The sequence below is a fragment of the Sebastes umbrosus genome, chromosome 19 (assembly GCF_015220745.1).
Source record: "Sebastes umbrosus isolate fSebUmb1 chromosome 19, fSebUmb1.pri, whole genome shotgun sequence".
NCBI classification, from domain to species: Eukaryota; Metazoa; Chordata; class Actinopteri; order Perciformes; family Sebastidae; genus Sebastes; species Sebastes umbrosus.
Genome location: NC_051287.1, coordinates 22,319,819 through 22,336,177, shown reverse-complemented (window position 1 = coordinate 22,336,177; position 16,359 = coordinate 22,319,819). Strand labels below are relative to the sequence as shown.

The 16,359-nt window shown below is 40.1% G+C and overlaps 1 protein-coding gene across 2 annotated transcripts in view; it reads left to right on the top strand.

The window, feature by feature from the left end:
• Window positions 1–10,360, top strand: part of LOC119478080 (mediator of RNA polymerase II transcription subunit 13-like) — a 104,615-nt gene extending 94,255 nt beyond the window's left edge. Inside the window, exons 23-31 of one of the 2 annotated variants that reach the window (XM_037752497.1) lie at window positions 35–223; window positions 336–559; window positions 668–810; window positions 2,144–2,302; window positions 2,596–2,760; window positions 4,140–4,303; window positions 5,481–5,645; window positions 6,764–6,873; window positions 8,538–10,360. In XM_037752497.1, the coding sequence (XP_037608425.1) occupies window positions 35–223; window positions 336–559; window positions 668–810; window positions 2,144–2,302; window positions 2,596–2,760; window positions 4,140–4,303; window positions 5,481–5,645; window positions 6,764–6,873; window positions 8,538–8,670 (1,452 nt within the window). In that variant the 3' untranslated portion in view covers window positions 8,671–10,360. The remainder of the gene's footprint in view (window positions 1–34; window positions 224–335; window positions 560–667; window positions 811–2,143; window positions 2,303–2,595; window positions 2,761–4,139; window positions 4,304–5,480; window positions 5,646–6,763; window positions 6,874–8,537) is intronic. The other variant, XM_037752498.1, reaches the window with a different exon arrangement.
• The last annotated feature ends 5,999 nt before the right edge of the window (window positions 10,361–16,359 follow it).

Below are 16,359 nucleotides of genomic sequence, written 5' to 3'. Positions count from 1 at the left end.
TCTTTTCTTTCCATCTTAATGTATCTTACTTTAGGTGGTGCCGTGCCAGTACCTTCTCCAGCCGGCCAGCGGTGAAAGCCATTTCTACCTGCAGCATCTGCGCTCCCTGTCCTTCTCCTGTTACTCCCAATGCAGACGTCTGATGCCCCAACAAACCCACATCAAGTCCCTGACTGGCTTTGGACCAGTTTCCACCGTCAATTCTGTACTTAAGGGTCCAGAGGTAGGCATGCAAATGAAGCAACTTTTGTCATATTATACTCTGTAAATGAGTGTAATATACTTGCCTATATTAATCCACTTTTCTTTCTTGAAATCTGAATGTCCTCCTGCAGCATCCCAGCCCCATGCAGCTGTACACTCCCCCCTTCATCCTCAGTCCGGCTCGTCCCAAGCAGCCAGAACAGGGGGAGATCTGGGCAGAGATCCCTCCCAAATACAACGTGCTCTTTGTTGGATACTGCTTATCACATGACCAGCGCTGGATCCTGGTGTCCTGCACCGACCAGCAGGGGGAGCTCCTGGAGACCAGCATTATCAACATCGATGTACCCAACAGGTGTGGAGAAGTGGTTTTGTTTTTAATTGTTCTGCTTTAGTTTGTGAGAGATAACGCTCTGGTCTCTCTCTACGTATTTCATCGTTTCATGTTTTTTTTTCCCCTCAGAGCGCGACGCCCCAAGGTCTCAGCCAGGAAGATGGGACTACAGAAGCTGTGGGAATGGTGTATTGGCATCATCCAGATGACCTCACTGCCATGGAGGATTGTGATTGGTCGATTAGGCAGGCTGGGGCACGGGGAGCTAAAAGGTGAGTGACCTCCGTTTAGAAGAAACCGAGCTCTAATGAATACAACTTACTTGCAAGTCATGTTCAGAGTTCAAAGTATCATTTTGTTTCTTTTATTCTAATGTGGATAAAACATTACTTTATAATCACTTTGTTTCCCAGAATGCATATACTGACAAATATAAACAAGTTCATTTAGAAACATGTTTCTGCTTTAAGCAAAGACAAAGCAGTAAGTTCGGCCATTTATTCAGCATGAAATGGGACTTACATTATCTCTTCTGACCAGAAACCTCATTACATGTGACTGAAATCCTATCTTATCTCCGTTTAGGTTGACATTTCTGATATTTTGGTATTACAGAAACATCCTGTTTCATAACATAGCATTTAGGAAAAAAATCTTATCTTAAGATAGGAATTTAGCTTTAACAGAACTGTCCTAACTTAATTTAGGGTTTTTCCAAGTTAGGAATCCTAAGTTAGGATGACATAGACCCTGTCCTAAATTCAAAATAACTGCCAAAAATGGCAGCAGTACTGTTATTAGGTCTGTATAATATTGAAGATGGGGCTTCAAATTCTTTAAATTTCCTGGACCATATAGTATTAATGGATATATATATCGACCACCTAGACGATTTATTTTGAATTTGATTGATGTCCGGCTCTGGAGAGGGTTAATTGAGAAGAAGAAATCTTCCCGAAAAGGTGGGGTTTCCTCTCCTCCACCGACATGATAGTGCCTGCGACTTATCTCAGCTAAAATTGAACGCCCGTCTCTTTTTTGTCCGTGATTGCAAGCTAGCCAGTGACAAGATAGAGCCATTGATATTAAAGCTTGGCCATCTCAATTAGTTCACCGGTACATTCTAATCAAAGACACAGGCATATCAGATTAAAAAAATGTATAGTTTATTTTTGTTTTTTTAATTTATATAATTTATAGTATAGTCTTTCTTAAGTTAAGATAAGATAAGATACATTTAGGAATTGCTTCTGTAATAGGAAGATGGGATTTTGAAACTTAAGTTAAGATAGGACAAGCAGTTAGGATATTTTTCTCTAATGAGGCCCATTCCCTAATATTTATTTATAGTACATACACTCCTACACAGGTACAAACGCATACTTGTAAACATCTTTTAAATTGTTAATACATTTTCTATCACTTATGTTCTATCTTTTTATAATTCTCATTTTATTTATTTTCCCTCAAGAATTTTGTTTAGAGATGAAATTAGTTGAAGAATGATAAAATAATTTTTATTATCCTAAATATTCCTGCTTTTATCTTGTTTTCTCTCTCGTACATGCACCTCCCAAACTCTTGCTCTCTCTCTCTTTCACTCAGACTGGAGCTCGCTTCTCGGGGAGCATTCCCTCCATTCAATCGGGCGCCAGCTGAAGGAAGCTTGTCGTATGTGTGGGATCTCAGCTGCTGACTCCCCGAGTATCCTCAGTGCCTGCCTGGTCGCCATGGAGCCACAGGGCTCCTTTGTGATCATGCCTGGTTAGTAGCCTGTGACATAATGATGGTGATGGTTATGGTGATAATGATATTGGATATTGCAGCACACTAGAATTATATTGTTTAGTTTACAAAAATGAAAGTAACAGTGACAAAATATATTAGTAAAAACACAGATTAGGTACAAAAACGTGCTACATATTTGTGCAGATAAGAAAAACTTTAAATGAGCTAGAACATGAAATAATTCACAGCTAATTTAAACGCAATATTTTTTGCAAAACCTCGTGAAAATAGACACGTCTCCTCTGCTGTGTTTCTCTCTCCGTGTACAGATGCAGTCACCATGGGCTCAGTGTTTGGCCGCAGCACCGCTCTGAACTTGCAGACCTCGCAGCTGAACACACCTCAGGACGCTTCCTGTACACACATCCTCGTCTTCCCAACGTCTGCCACCACCCAGCTGGCACCCAGCTCCTACCCCACTGAGGACAATAATGGTAACAACGACGAGCAGGATAACAGACATACTGTTAATATTTATTTATTTTATTCCATTTGTGCATTTACAGACAAAGTGTCGCCACTCCAGAACAATGACAATGTGTATATATATTAGGGCTGTCAAAGTTAACGCGATAATAACGCGTTAATGCAAATTAGAATAAAATTCATATGAAACTTGAAAACCTGAGGAATCCATTGGTACCAACCATGTCATACTAGCTTGTTGCAAAGGAGGTTAAATAACGCTCCAAATTTATACAAAATTTTGGCGAGGAAAAGCTGGTATGGCCATTTTCAAAGGGGTCCCTTGACCTCTGACCTCAAGATATGTGAAGGGAAATGGGTTCCACGGGTACCCACGAGTCTCCCCTTTAAAGACATGCCCACTTTATGATGATTACATGCAGTTTGGGGCAAGTCATAATCAAGTCAGCACACTGACACACTGACAGCTGTTGTTGCCTGTTGGGCTGCAGTTTGCCATGTTATGATTTGAGCATATTTTTTAATGCTAAATGCAGTACCTGTGAGGGTTTCTGGACAATATTTGTCATTGTTTGGTGTTGTTAATAGATTTCCAATAATAAATATATACATACATTTGCATAAAGCAGCATATTTGCCCACTCCCATGTTGATAAGAGTATTAAATACTTGACAAATCTCCCTTTAGGATACATTTCCAACAGATAAAAAATGTGCGATTAATTTGCAATTAATCGAGGTTAACTATGGACAATCATGCAATTAAATATTTTAATTGATTAACAGCCCTAATTTTATTCCATTTGTGCATTAATAGACAAGGTGTTGCCACTCCAGAACAAAGACAAATGTGTATATATATGTAAAACAAACAAAACAAAACAAAACCGAAGAAAAAGTATAGAGAAAAAAGTTAAAGGAAGTTGAGTTTTTAATTCACTTGCTCAGGTGTTTGGTTTTTGTGGACTACAGTGATTTGTTCCATTGAGAGATGTTCTGCTAACAAATGGAGCCATTGTGATGATGTTATTTTGTGCCTGTATTTCCAGTTGAGCAATATTGTCTTTTTGGCAATGGTCATTTACAAGATTACTGATAATGTCTTGAGACTTGGATAAACTAAACCCTTGTTTAAAATGGTTTAAATATATTATTTTGCACCAACAGGTGGCATCTTTGTGCTCAAACATCTCTCCCCACAGTCACAAATATCTTGTGCAAAACATGATGAAGTTCCGTTGTGCCTTGTACTAAAGACTTTGTTGGAATATTAATTGTGTTGGTTTGGAAATGACCCCAAACTGGAGATGTGTCATTGTTAATTACCAAAGATGAAATTGTTGTGTTGACATCATTTTTATCTCTTCTTTTTTTTTTTTTTCCTCAGACGACATGTTCGATCTGCCCTTTCCCGATGAGCTGGAGAACGACATTGGCCACGACATGATGCTGATCACAGGGAACCTCCACCCTTCCCCCAACACCTCTCCCGTGCCCTCGCCGGGCTCTCCGTCCGGGATGGGAATGGGATCACATTTCCAGCACGCCAAGGTGAGTCAGCAGAAAGAATTCATCCTACAGCGGCTCGAGCTGTAGCAAACGACACCCTCTCACAACGGAAAACACTGTCACGGCCTTACATGTGAAAAAAAGCATATTTACAGTACACATTACTACTTAAACATTGTTTTTGAAGACTCTGCTCTGACTCTGCACAGGAAGGAAGAGAAGTACAGGGTGTGATCAGACCTGATCGTGTTACTTTATAATAAAATAAATACATATAATAACTGCTGGCAACCTTGAAAAACCTATACAAAACGGTTATTATATATGAACTATAGAGTATTTTGTATACTATATAATAAGCTTTTTAATTGCTATGTACAACTGTTTATTAAATAAATGTTTTATTGGAACTATAATGCATACCTCTTCAGGTTCAGATTTGATTTTGCACTTTGAAGCATGGGAACTTCTTTTTCTGCCGTCTTTGCTGACTGACACTCGACACTTCACATTATCAAGCACAAATCAGAATTACGGTTTTGCCAAGTATAATAGATGCATAGGAATTTGTCTCGGAGGCACAGGAGAAGAGACATGTTGACAACCTATATTACGGAACATTTCATACGTTACTGACAAACTGTGGGAACATCGTGTAGCTGTACAATAACACAGTAGAGGTTAAACTAAGTGTTAGCTGTGTGTGTCATAATTGACCCCGCAGGCAAACAAAAAAAATGCAAATATGTATGTCGATCTTATGCAAAAACCTTCTTATCAGCTAATAAAAGTGTCCTCAAATGCTGTTGCTCGAGCTGAATATATATAACTTAAACTGTCCTCTTCAAGGATTGCATGCTCTAACCTAGAAATATCCGACGTGATATAAAGTAATTCTGCGTTCAAGCACAGCTCAATAAATGGGAAACTAAATAATAAGCATGTTCTATAGCAATCGTTGAACTACAGTACATCTGCAGGAAATCTCTTTTAATGCGACATAAATATGCAATATTATTAACCTTTGTAACCAGTTTGGTCTGTACTCTTTTCATGCTTTCATTACCGTGAAAATTACCTGCTTTTATTCTTGTTAAAGGAAGAACAACCCAGTGTCAGTGAAAAGGCTCATCATTTTTGAGATGCAGATGGATGAATGAAATGAAAGGATCATAATAAAGGATTGTAATTAATAACTGACCTTCTCCTGTGTGTATAGAACCAGGGAGAGCGCTTGATGTCCAGGGACAGTCCACCAGAGGAGCTGAAGCAGCAGCCGCTGGCTCTGGGCTACTACGTCTCCACGGCACAAGCAAATGGACTTCCTCACTGGTTCTGGGCCTCCTGCCCTCAGGCTGAGAGCCAGTGTCCACTCTTCCTCAAGGTATCTAAACACCGCTGTGTGTATCATGTTTTGCCTCGCAGATACATGAATGTTACAAGCCTGTGTTAACGTGCGGTACCAGCAGGGGGCAACAAAAAGCCACTGATTTAGGTTCAGACAAAAAAACAAAACACTTAGTTAGGTTAAGGGAAAACAACATGGTTGAGCTTAAAATAAGTACGTAAACTAAGTTAAAACACATACAGGAACAACGTAACGTCAGTACAGAAGACACGTCACAAATGTCACTAACGTAACAGTACATGTCCACAGGGGCGTTTTTTATCACGAGCGATCGCCTAGCTTCCCAGCATTGGACGCTTGATGGGCTGCCACTAAACACGAGACACTCAGCACCTGATTGGATGAACGCTGCTGCTTCCAGCTTTCAAACCAGAACCAACATGGCGACGCATTTGGAAACTTAAACTCTTATATTCTGAAAATAGTTCACCGAAATGTGTTCCTGAAAACATTTCGTTGCTGAATCTGTCCTTATTTTGGATCGACAACGCTTAGTTTAAAAGTTTCTCGGGAGTTTCCAGAGGCGGCGAGTTGCGTCGGAAGCCCCTGATTTGCATAAAGTAGCCCAGATCTTGACTTTATCAAATGAGGAGCGGCCGACGTGACGCCCCGTCTCTCGAATCGCGCCGCCAGAATGCACTGAACGGCTGCTTACATAGACAATGAATGGGAATCGTGGAAAGGACGGAGGCTGTGGACGCGTACCGTAATTTATAAAACAAAACACGGGTCTTGAACACGGGTTGTGTGTGTTTGTCAGACCCATCCATCCACCCACCATAAGTGGTCTTTCTCACTTTATATACTGCATAACTAGCTCTGAAGTTAGACTTCCGTGACACTGACGAGCTTTCTTCCGATGGCCAGGCGGGTCTATTACACGCTTTGCTGTGAGACTGGGCTGGTGCGTGAGAGACAAAAGCCAGTGATAAAAATAATAAAGCTTATTTTATTTGAGAGAAAACCCCACAGAGAAAGAAGAATGTGTGCAGATGTTATTTTAATAGCGTGATTAAACATTGCAGATGCTTACAGCTGCAAGCAGATGCATGCTTCAACAGTTGACATCATGCCCTTTTGTTTCTTTACTTCAGGCCTCCCTCCACCACCACATCTCCATCGCCCAGACAGATGAGCTGGTGTCAGACAAGACGAAGAGGACCCCTCACCCCTTAGACTCAAAGACCACCTCTGATGTGCTCAGGTAAATACAGAACACATGTCGTCCCATCACATTTCTTTATCATCTGCTGAACAGAAAGCAGATACCGAAGGGTGAGTATAAAACAGACCGGAGCCTTCAAAGTCTGAGGCCAGTGGTCTTATTCAAGTAGGTGATATAAATCTATGTATTTAATATCTGTTCTTTATAAGTAAGTGTTACATTTTCATTAAGTAATATTAATGATCTCATTGTTAAAGGTGCTCTATACGATATCCAGAGCATTAATATAACAGCATCGGCTCAGCTGTCGCCATGTTGAGAACCTTGCGGAGGCAATAGATATGCTCCCAATCTGGCATTTAGCACCTTTTACAACAAGTACTTGTGTTAAAGTTATTTATCAGTAAATATGAACAGCGTGTTATTTGCATACTATGCATCATAACTGATAAGAGATGATAATAGTGGTTTCAGATAATATTACAACTTTTATTTATTGTTATAATTGTCTTGATTAAATTTAAACATATCATTAATAAATGATTAATGATAAAGATATTGTCAAAATAAGAAATTTAATATTTTCAAGTGCCATTATGTGCTACAAAATGGTGATTTTGAGTGAAAAACTGATTTCAGTGGATACTTTTATGATTAAGGGAATCAAGGTGGATTGATGGATAACGGATAAACATTTAAAATATATAGGAGAAACTGCTTATAGTGATCACGGTTACATTGATTAATCGCTTCTATGGATCTAAAATCTTGGGACAGAATAATTCCTTTTTACAAACGCTGTTTAAATAATTGGCTTATAGTGATCAAGTAGTCTGCTTACAGTGTTCGTTTTGGGTATTTTCCTACATGGCAACATATGGTAAAACATTTTAAAACTACGTTAGACTAATGTTAATTTAATTTAAAAAAACGTTGTTTTTTTTACTTTACTCCCTTGATACTTTGCCTCATGGATCGTCTGATATCCGGCTGAAGTGAAACTTTTTACGATCCTCAACTGGCTCTCTGGCACACATGTAGACCAGTGCCAGTCTCCCTCCATGCCGCTAGCGAGTGAGCAAGCGAGGTGCCGCCCCGGCAAAGGGGCGCCGTACAGCATGCACGCTTGCACTGCGGCAATGCCTCATCCTCGGTTGAGGGAAAAGGCACAAGAATTTTCAGCGAGCCAAGAAATAGCAAAGCGTTCCATTTCATTACTTTGTATTCATGTAATAAATATACAAATGTCAATTAGATGGTCATCTGCATGACAAATGATGCACATCAACAAAGATCTCGGACAGACGTGCTCACTATAAGCGGTTTCCACTGTATATGATTTAAAGGTACAGTGTGTAGGATTTGGCGGCATCTAGCGGTGAGGTTGCAGATTGCAACCAACTGAAACTTTTCCTGGGTGCCAAGCGTGTAGGAGAACTACGGCGCTAAAGCGTGAAAATGCAAATGGCCTTATTATCTAGAGCCAGTGTTTGGTTTGTCCACTCTGGGCTACTGTAGAAATATGGCTCAATTTAAAGTAAAGCCTTATTTTCAGGTGATTATACACTAAAGACAATATACGTATTATTATTATATTCCATTTCTGCCAATAAATCCCTCTAAATGCTACAAACTGTTCCTTTAAATATTTTTTTAAAAAGTCTGAAATTGTTGATAAAACTATCTTTTTCATCCAAACACAGGTTTGTATTGGAGCAGTACAACGCCCTCTCCTGGCTGACGTGCACCCCCGCCACCCAAGACCGCCAGTCCTGCCTGCCCGTCCACTTGGCGGTACTGATCCAAATGTACAACGCCATCCTGAACATGCTCTAGCAGCTGTGTGAGACTTCAAGGACACCTCTAGGGGGACTTCACTTCCTCTGTGCCTACGCTTCCTCCTTCTGGGCACCAGAGAGCACCAGAGCTCTTCTGTTGTTTCAGGTAGACGTGGATTTAGTGGCTCAATAAAAGGACGGGGCAAGTCAGACTCTCCCATGCCTGGAATGTAATTAATAAGAAGAGTGAAACGCTCCGAACAATAACTCCCACTCGCTTAACCGCGACACCCTGCAAACCCAGTACAGTTTGTACCTTCACGACTGGTCCTGTGTCAGCTACGGTGCTTTCTGAGGGGGAAAACGGATGGATCTGTCCAACTATGCCCATTTTATTGACATATCGCAACGATCAAAATAGCATTACGTCCCACTCGGGCTTCACCTCTTAGTGGCATTTCGAAGAAGCGTCTGACATTTCCAGATTCTCTTTACACCTTCACCTGTGAAAAGGGACGTCTGTGCAGGGCCACACAACTCCATACTGTACAACCAGCAAAGTGGCATGACAACACAAACACATGGCTTTGTTACATCAATGATGCTTTTACATTTTTTTGTATAGAACCGCACCGTTGAGCTTCTTGGGGACTTGCAGTCGGTCGATGAAACTTTTACTCTGAAACGGTCCTCGATTACTCCAAAGGGGGGAGCATTTGATAACGGCACTTTTTCCTCACCTTCCAAAGTGTTGTAGATATGAACACGATGGGAAATATTTGACCAGTTAAAGACAGAAGTGTTGTTTATAAATGTAAGACATACATTTGCAAAGAATTGAGACTTATTTTTAATATTTAAAGCAAGAAAATGAGAAACAAGGCCTTTTTTTCCCAATTGACTGTTAATTGTCTTGGGATCTGAAATAAAAAATTGTCATTTTAATGCAATTGTAAAGATGCCATATTTATACAAATTATATCATGTCATAGAATTTGATATCTATATATATATATGTGTATATACATAAATATATATTACCTCTTCCAAGCAGGCACTTAATGATAAGGGTGATGGACACAACCATCTCTTTAGAAGTGGACACAGTATGAACATTTATCATTTCTTTTTTATTTTCTACAGATACTGAACATTTTACCTTTTTATTTAATGAGTTTAAGTTAAACTAATTGATGCAGGAGATACAGTATACTCTATATTTATAAAGTGTTCCTCTTCTGCTAAAAAAACTTGAAATAGGCAATAGAAGACCATGGTATTTGAACATTGCAAGGTTATTAAATATTTAAGAACGATGCTTTATTTCATTGGCTCTCCTAAATGATGTCAAGCGAACTATTAGAAATGCCTGTCTCTCCAGCTTCACTCAGTCTGCTCTTTGTTAGCATGTTTGTATATACACTTTTCAGCTGTGTTTTTTTATTTTCTTAAAGCTGTACATTTCATGCTGGTTGGTTTACTTTCAAGTGATTCATATCAAAGTATTTTTTTTGCTGTGAGCTTTTTTTTTTTTTTGATATACAGTATACAGTACAAAAGTCATTTAATTACAGCCAAGAGGTTGAAATTGCCAAGTAAGTGTACACACATGTACAGACGAGGGCAAGTTTGCAAAAAAAGTTGTTACATCTGTCATCACTTTGAATATCAAACAGATCCACTTTAGTGGGAGAGATCTGTTACTTTTACACTCTTTTTTAGTAAATTATTAAAACTCTTGAAAATGACACTGTGTTCAATGTTCTCTTTTAATCCAAAAGACTGTAAACCACAGACTTATTTCGGTACAATTTATTTGGGTGACCCATTAATGATAATCAGCGGGGGAAATGTAACAAAATATATTTACTCAAAATATACTTTTTACTGCGCCACATTTATCTGACAGCTTCTAGTTAATGTTCAGATTAAAATGTGTTTCAAATCCAGTGGGGCAACCTCCGGGTCTGAAAAGTGAAGCCAATGCGGAAGTGCCTTAAACTTGCATTCTTCCTAATAGCCAGCAGGGGGCGACTCCTCTGGTTGCAAAAAGAAGTCTGATTGTATAGAAGTCAATGAGAAAATGAGCCTACTTCTCACTTGATTTATTATCTTAGTAAACATTATAAACATGAGTTTATGGTCTCAATCGCTAGTTTCAAGTCTTCTTCAATACAGCATGATGTTTATTTAGTAAATTATGGTCCCATTTAGAGTTAAATAGATCATAAAGCAGGGTATGCTTTAGGGCGTGGCTACCTTGTGATTGACAGGTCGCTACCACGGCGTTGTCCCAGTCTGAGAGTTGTCCGTGTTTTTGTCTTTTAACTTTAAAGCTTTCAGTGTGTTTTCAGTTCATCAGAGTTAATTGTAACATTTTGGTCGCCTAAAAATGAGTCGTGGCAGGAAGGTAACATGTTAGGCATTGACCTTGAATAGTTAAGTTTAGGATAGGTCGTCGGGTGAGTGTTTGCAAATTTTCGCAGGTTAGACACAACCATAAAAATGTCTTATTCAGCATTTGGTTGTACTTAGCTCCACCCTCTCATGTCACTTCTGGTTGCAAAAAAAACGATATGGCAACGACCAGAAACCAAAATGGCCGCGGTCAAAAACCAAGATGACGACAGACAAAAACCAAGATGGCGACGGCCAGAATCCCGAACTCGAGGCTTCAAAACGGCAGTCCACAAACCAACGGGTGAGATCACGGTTACTACGTCCACTTCTTATATTCAGCCTACATGTATGTTCAACACATATGATGATCTTATAAAATATGATGCAGTCCTATAGATTAAACAACGCAGAAAAATATGAAGTAGTTAAACTTTGTTTGATGGACAATACTTCTGTACTCTTACATTTTTAATTTACTTGTAAAGGAGTATTAGTATAGTGAGGTATTGCTACTTCTACTTAAGCAAAGTACATACAGTATATTAAAAGGCCAATTAAAAGTATTAGAAACACACACACAGATCAGATGTCAGTTGAATATTTATTTTGAGTTCTTTCTCTTGATATTTTTCCTTAATTAAATATATGATGATGTATATCTTTTTTAGAAACGGTAAAAGCTGGAGCACGGCAGGTCAAAGATTACATGAGGTGAACGCAGTGAGCAGTTGAACCAATCATATTGCAACACAGGGTGTGAAAAGGAAGCCCTTTATTACACTGTGCCGTCAGGAGGTATGAATCATTGTTTTCACACATCTACCTTCCATATTACAACATGCACAGGGATTATACCTAAGGCTCTGCCATAAAAGCAAGCTTTACTTCTGTTATTGTGAGTAAGACGTTGGCTGTGGAGATGAGTCGATACCGTGACCTTTTGAAGAAGAGCAATGTTTACGGACAAGTCCTTTGGATCAACTGAAAATAATGAAGGACAGAGTGACTACTGTATCACCCAGCTGTTGTCTGTCCTGTTCAACAAGACAGTCTAGTTTTATAAGATGTGTTCGGCCCACCTATGCAAATAAGAGCTGATTAGATTCCTTTAGAGAGCACTGAGACAAAAGGGAGTAAATTAATCACATTAAAAAAACAAAACTTTCCTGGCACTTGCATGTGTCGGCTGACATGTATCGCATTAAAAATCGCTTTCCCGACACCTACATGTGATACCTGGCAACGGTCATGGTTAAAACAACAAACAACAAAATGGATAAGGAAATGGCAATGAGCTGAAAAACAAGGAGTGCCACATTAATGTTGTACTGTATCCACAATGACGCAAACATCAGGACTGGAAGCTTCACACCACAGCGGTATGTTTGATGTTTGACTTCACAAACTTGTAGGCCGTAGGCACACTGTCACGTCTCAGTTGCACGATTTTGAAATTAGCCTAATAAGGGACAGCCTCAAATATGGGAGAGTCAACTGCCTGGTATGTGTGTGTGTGTGTGTGTGTGTGTGTGTGTGTGTGTGTGTTAAAGGGTTGGGCATTGTGAAGGACTAGATATGAAATATAGTAAATGCTTTCACCAAACAAATGTTATGGACTAAATGAGTTTATTGTGTGTATGTAATCATTCTAAAGGATGCCCTCTTGAGGGGGAAGTAAGAGCTGCGCTGCTTTTGTGTGGTGTAGTGGGGGAGTTGGACTATGTGAGGACAACAGCGATAAAGAGGGAGTGAAGGAGGTTATATTTGACCATCAGGGTCACATAAAATCCTTGAGTGGAAAACTGCATTTTTAATAGAACCTAGAAAAGGCCGAGTGGACGACAAAAACCAAGACAAAAAGTCAGTCTTTTGAGGGACTGGGCAGCTCGAGGACAGCGTGAATGAAAAGGAGCGGGTCGCTGAAGAGTCACTTGTCGTGGTGGGGCGGTCTAATGGCCATCACAACTGGAGGCAGTGGACTCTTAATTGACTGCAATGTGTTTTCCACAGATGGCCTATTAGGCCATGGCCATTCACCTGTTATCTGGCTTGCCAAGTGCATCGCTGCAGCCAAATGGACTGCAGACTGGAGAAAGGAGGCCGGGGTCTGGCTTGACATAGCATTAGCGCAAACACAATTAGAAGTCAATGACGTTTTATGTCGCTTTTCTGCCAAACAGAGCACCACGCGAGACGACAAGGTTGTTCAAAAAAGCCCTCTTAAGAGAGCTAAAAAGGTTGACTTAACGCTAAATGTCCGGCTTATTGTCGGAAAAACGGAACGCAAAAAAATGGCTTCTTTTAACAGAATAGTGACATGTAATAGAAATGTATTTTCATAATTAGAATATTTCAACAGATGATGCCCACAAGTTTAATTTACAGTAACTATATTTAGGGCGGGGCGATATGGTCAAAGTTTTCTATCATGATACGGGTCATTTCATATCTTGATGATGATATACATCACGATATAGCATTTTTTTCTGGTAATTCAATAAATAAATAGTCTATATGAAATAACCACATGCTAAAGCCTATTTTTTTTGCTCCTATGAGAATAAAATACTTCACAAATTGCAAAAGTCTTGTGAGATAGGCGTTGACCTTGAATAGTTACGTTTAGGATAGGTTGTCGGGCAGCGAGTCTCAGGTGAGTTTTTGCGAGTTTTTGCAAGTTGCAGGTTACCTTCTAGACACAACCCTAAAAATGTCTAATTTCAGCGTTCGGTTGTATTTAGCTCCACTCTCTCGTGTCACTTCTGGTTGCAAAAAAACAATATGATGACGGCCAAAATCCTGAGCTCGAGGCTTCAAAACGGCAGTCTCCAAACTAATGGGTGACACGGGGACTATGTCCACTTCTTATATACAGTCTATGTTCAAAACATATGACGATCTTATAAAATACGACGCATTCCTATGGATTAAACTATGCAGAAATTTCATATCTTGATTACGATATATATCACGATATAGCATGTTTTCTGGTAATTCAACAAATAAATAATCTATATGAAACAACCAAGCCTATTTCTGTGTGAATTAAAATACTTGACAAATGAGAAGTCGTGGAAATTATAGAAAAAAAAGATTCATAAATACAGATATAGACCTAGGCTATATCGCGATAGAAACTATTTAGAAAAATATATATATGATAGACATTTCTATATGGTTTTGTCTATATTTATCGTCATATTGCCCAGCCCTAATTACATTAGTAGATCTACTACAAGAGTGGATGTAGTGCATACACAAAAAAGACCAGAATTCAAAGCAACATAAAAGCCTGACTCACAGATGATTACATTTGAAGAGAGGAATACGTCATTAGGTATACTTCAGTCACTTCGCAAAACACATTTTGTATAATTTAAATGTTGCCGTGAGTGCAGATCTTTACAGAATTGACCGTCCCGTCTCCTCCGCCCCGAAAGAGAGCAGAGGTGTGTGAAGGATCAGGGCCGTTTCTGTCGCTCCAGATGACCCATGAGAGTGCTCCACTTGCAGGCATGACTTTGGCAGGGCAGAGCCATGTGCTGTTTTGACATGCCCTCTCCCTCTGAAGTGGAGGCAGCTGGGGGCTGTAGCTTCACACTGCTTTGTAGATGGTGGTGAACACTGCTGATTTCTCCGAACTTCAAAGAGAGAGAGAGGGAAAGGGACGCACAACACACACACACACACTGTCTGGTGTGTGTCACGCCAGTGGTCATATGGGGTGGGGGGGTGGTCATACAACGTGGTAGGTCCTATCTCTGCCTGACCCCTGATATGCCAGCCAGGTCAGCGAGGGTTCAGACTGTGGGTGGTTCAGGTCAGGGTCATCACCATCTAATGTGAGAGACCAGGTTTGGATCGCTAAATGGGTTATTGGGGCAGATACAAAAACACACTGAGAACTGTGTGGAAACTGGTTTGGGGAGGTGTGGACTCCAGTCAGATTTTGGAGTCACAAGTTTGACTTCTCAACTTGACGCTTCATATGAAACAGAAACATTATGTTTGCATCACAAATCTCATATTCCTGTGGCACTATAGTTACATTTTATGTACATTTAAGTGTCTTTTTTTAAAGCATTCATTATTTATGTTACTTCTGATGGTGATTACATTTTGATATGACATTGAATTTTTGCAGACAATGTTATGATATACATTTTACGATGGAGGTGTCGTGTTTCTCGGAGGCTGAACGATCCCAGTTTAGTCACTGTGTAAAATGACAGTTGTTCCAGCTCTGCTCTATCCTTATGTCAACATCCGTATAGTGACATTATAAATTGACTCCCCATGTAAAACACAACTGCTCACTCCAAGTGAAACGACTCTATTATTATTGTTTGCATAGGGGTTGCCTTTAGGCTTTTGCCACCCGCCCAACAGCTGGTAGAGAAGGTGAAAGCATTTTGTTCAAGAGTACAGAGCAATACAAAATTACGTCTCTGAAACTCAACTGATTCTTTCCGGAAAAAAACGTCAGTTTACAACTAATTCTCATCCCAACTCGTCATATCCCGACGCTTTGTCAGACACCAACGCTTTGTCAGATACCGACGCTTTGTCAGATCCCTCGGCGTCACTCTTTTGGCTCGCGGTAAACACGTGCTTAATGTTATGAACTAAACAAAAAACACTTGTTTAAGTTTAGGCAACAAAACCACTATAGTTAGGTTTTGGAAAAAAAACACATGGTTGGGCTTAAAATGACTACATTTGTACAGTGAAAATGACACCAAACGTTGTGAACACGGGACATGAATGAACAGTTGGTTGTAACGTGATGCACGGACACGAACAGCGGTCTCCTGGATGAAAGCCTTGTGTTTGTTGGGCCCATCCACCTCCACTCCTGCCCGCCTGGTTTCTCTTTTTTTGCACTTAAAGCTACGTCACTTCAGTCGCTGAGTGTTTAATATTGACACGGATGGGTTTACGTTGCAGATAATGGAAAGCTTTGTGCGCCTCATACTGACGCTAAAGGGGGCCTTAAGCGTCGTTATCTAACGCCGACGGCCGTGACAAAGCATCGGTATTTGACGCCCTGGGAATGACAACGGGCTGAACCGTACCACTGTCTGTCTATATTTTGACAGGAAATGTGCAAATCTTCCCCCTAACATAAATAGAGGAGGTCAGTCGCTGTTTTTTAGGTCATTAGTATTCGTTTCAATCAGTGCCCTCACTTCCCCAGTGCTCCTGTTTGAGGCCAGCTCTTCCAGATGGCTCCAAGGAAATGCAGCTCTTGGGCGCAGCTTACACTCAACGCAGAGAGCCATCAGCAGCTTTTGTTTAAAGGGTGCCTGCTGCAGCGACAGAACATCTGCCAACTCAGCACGGCAGC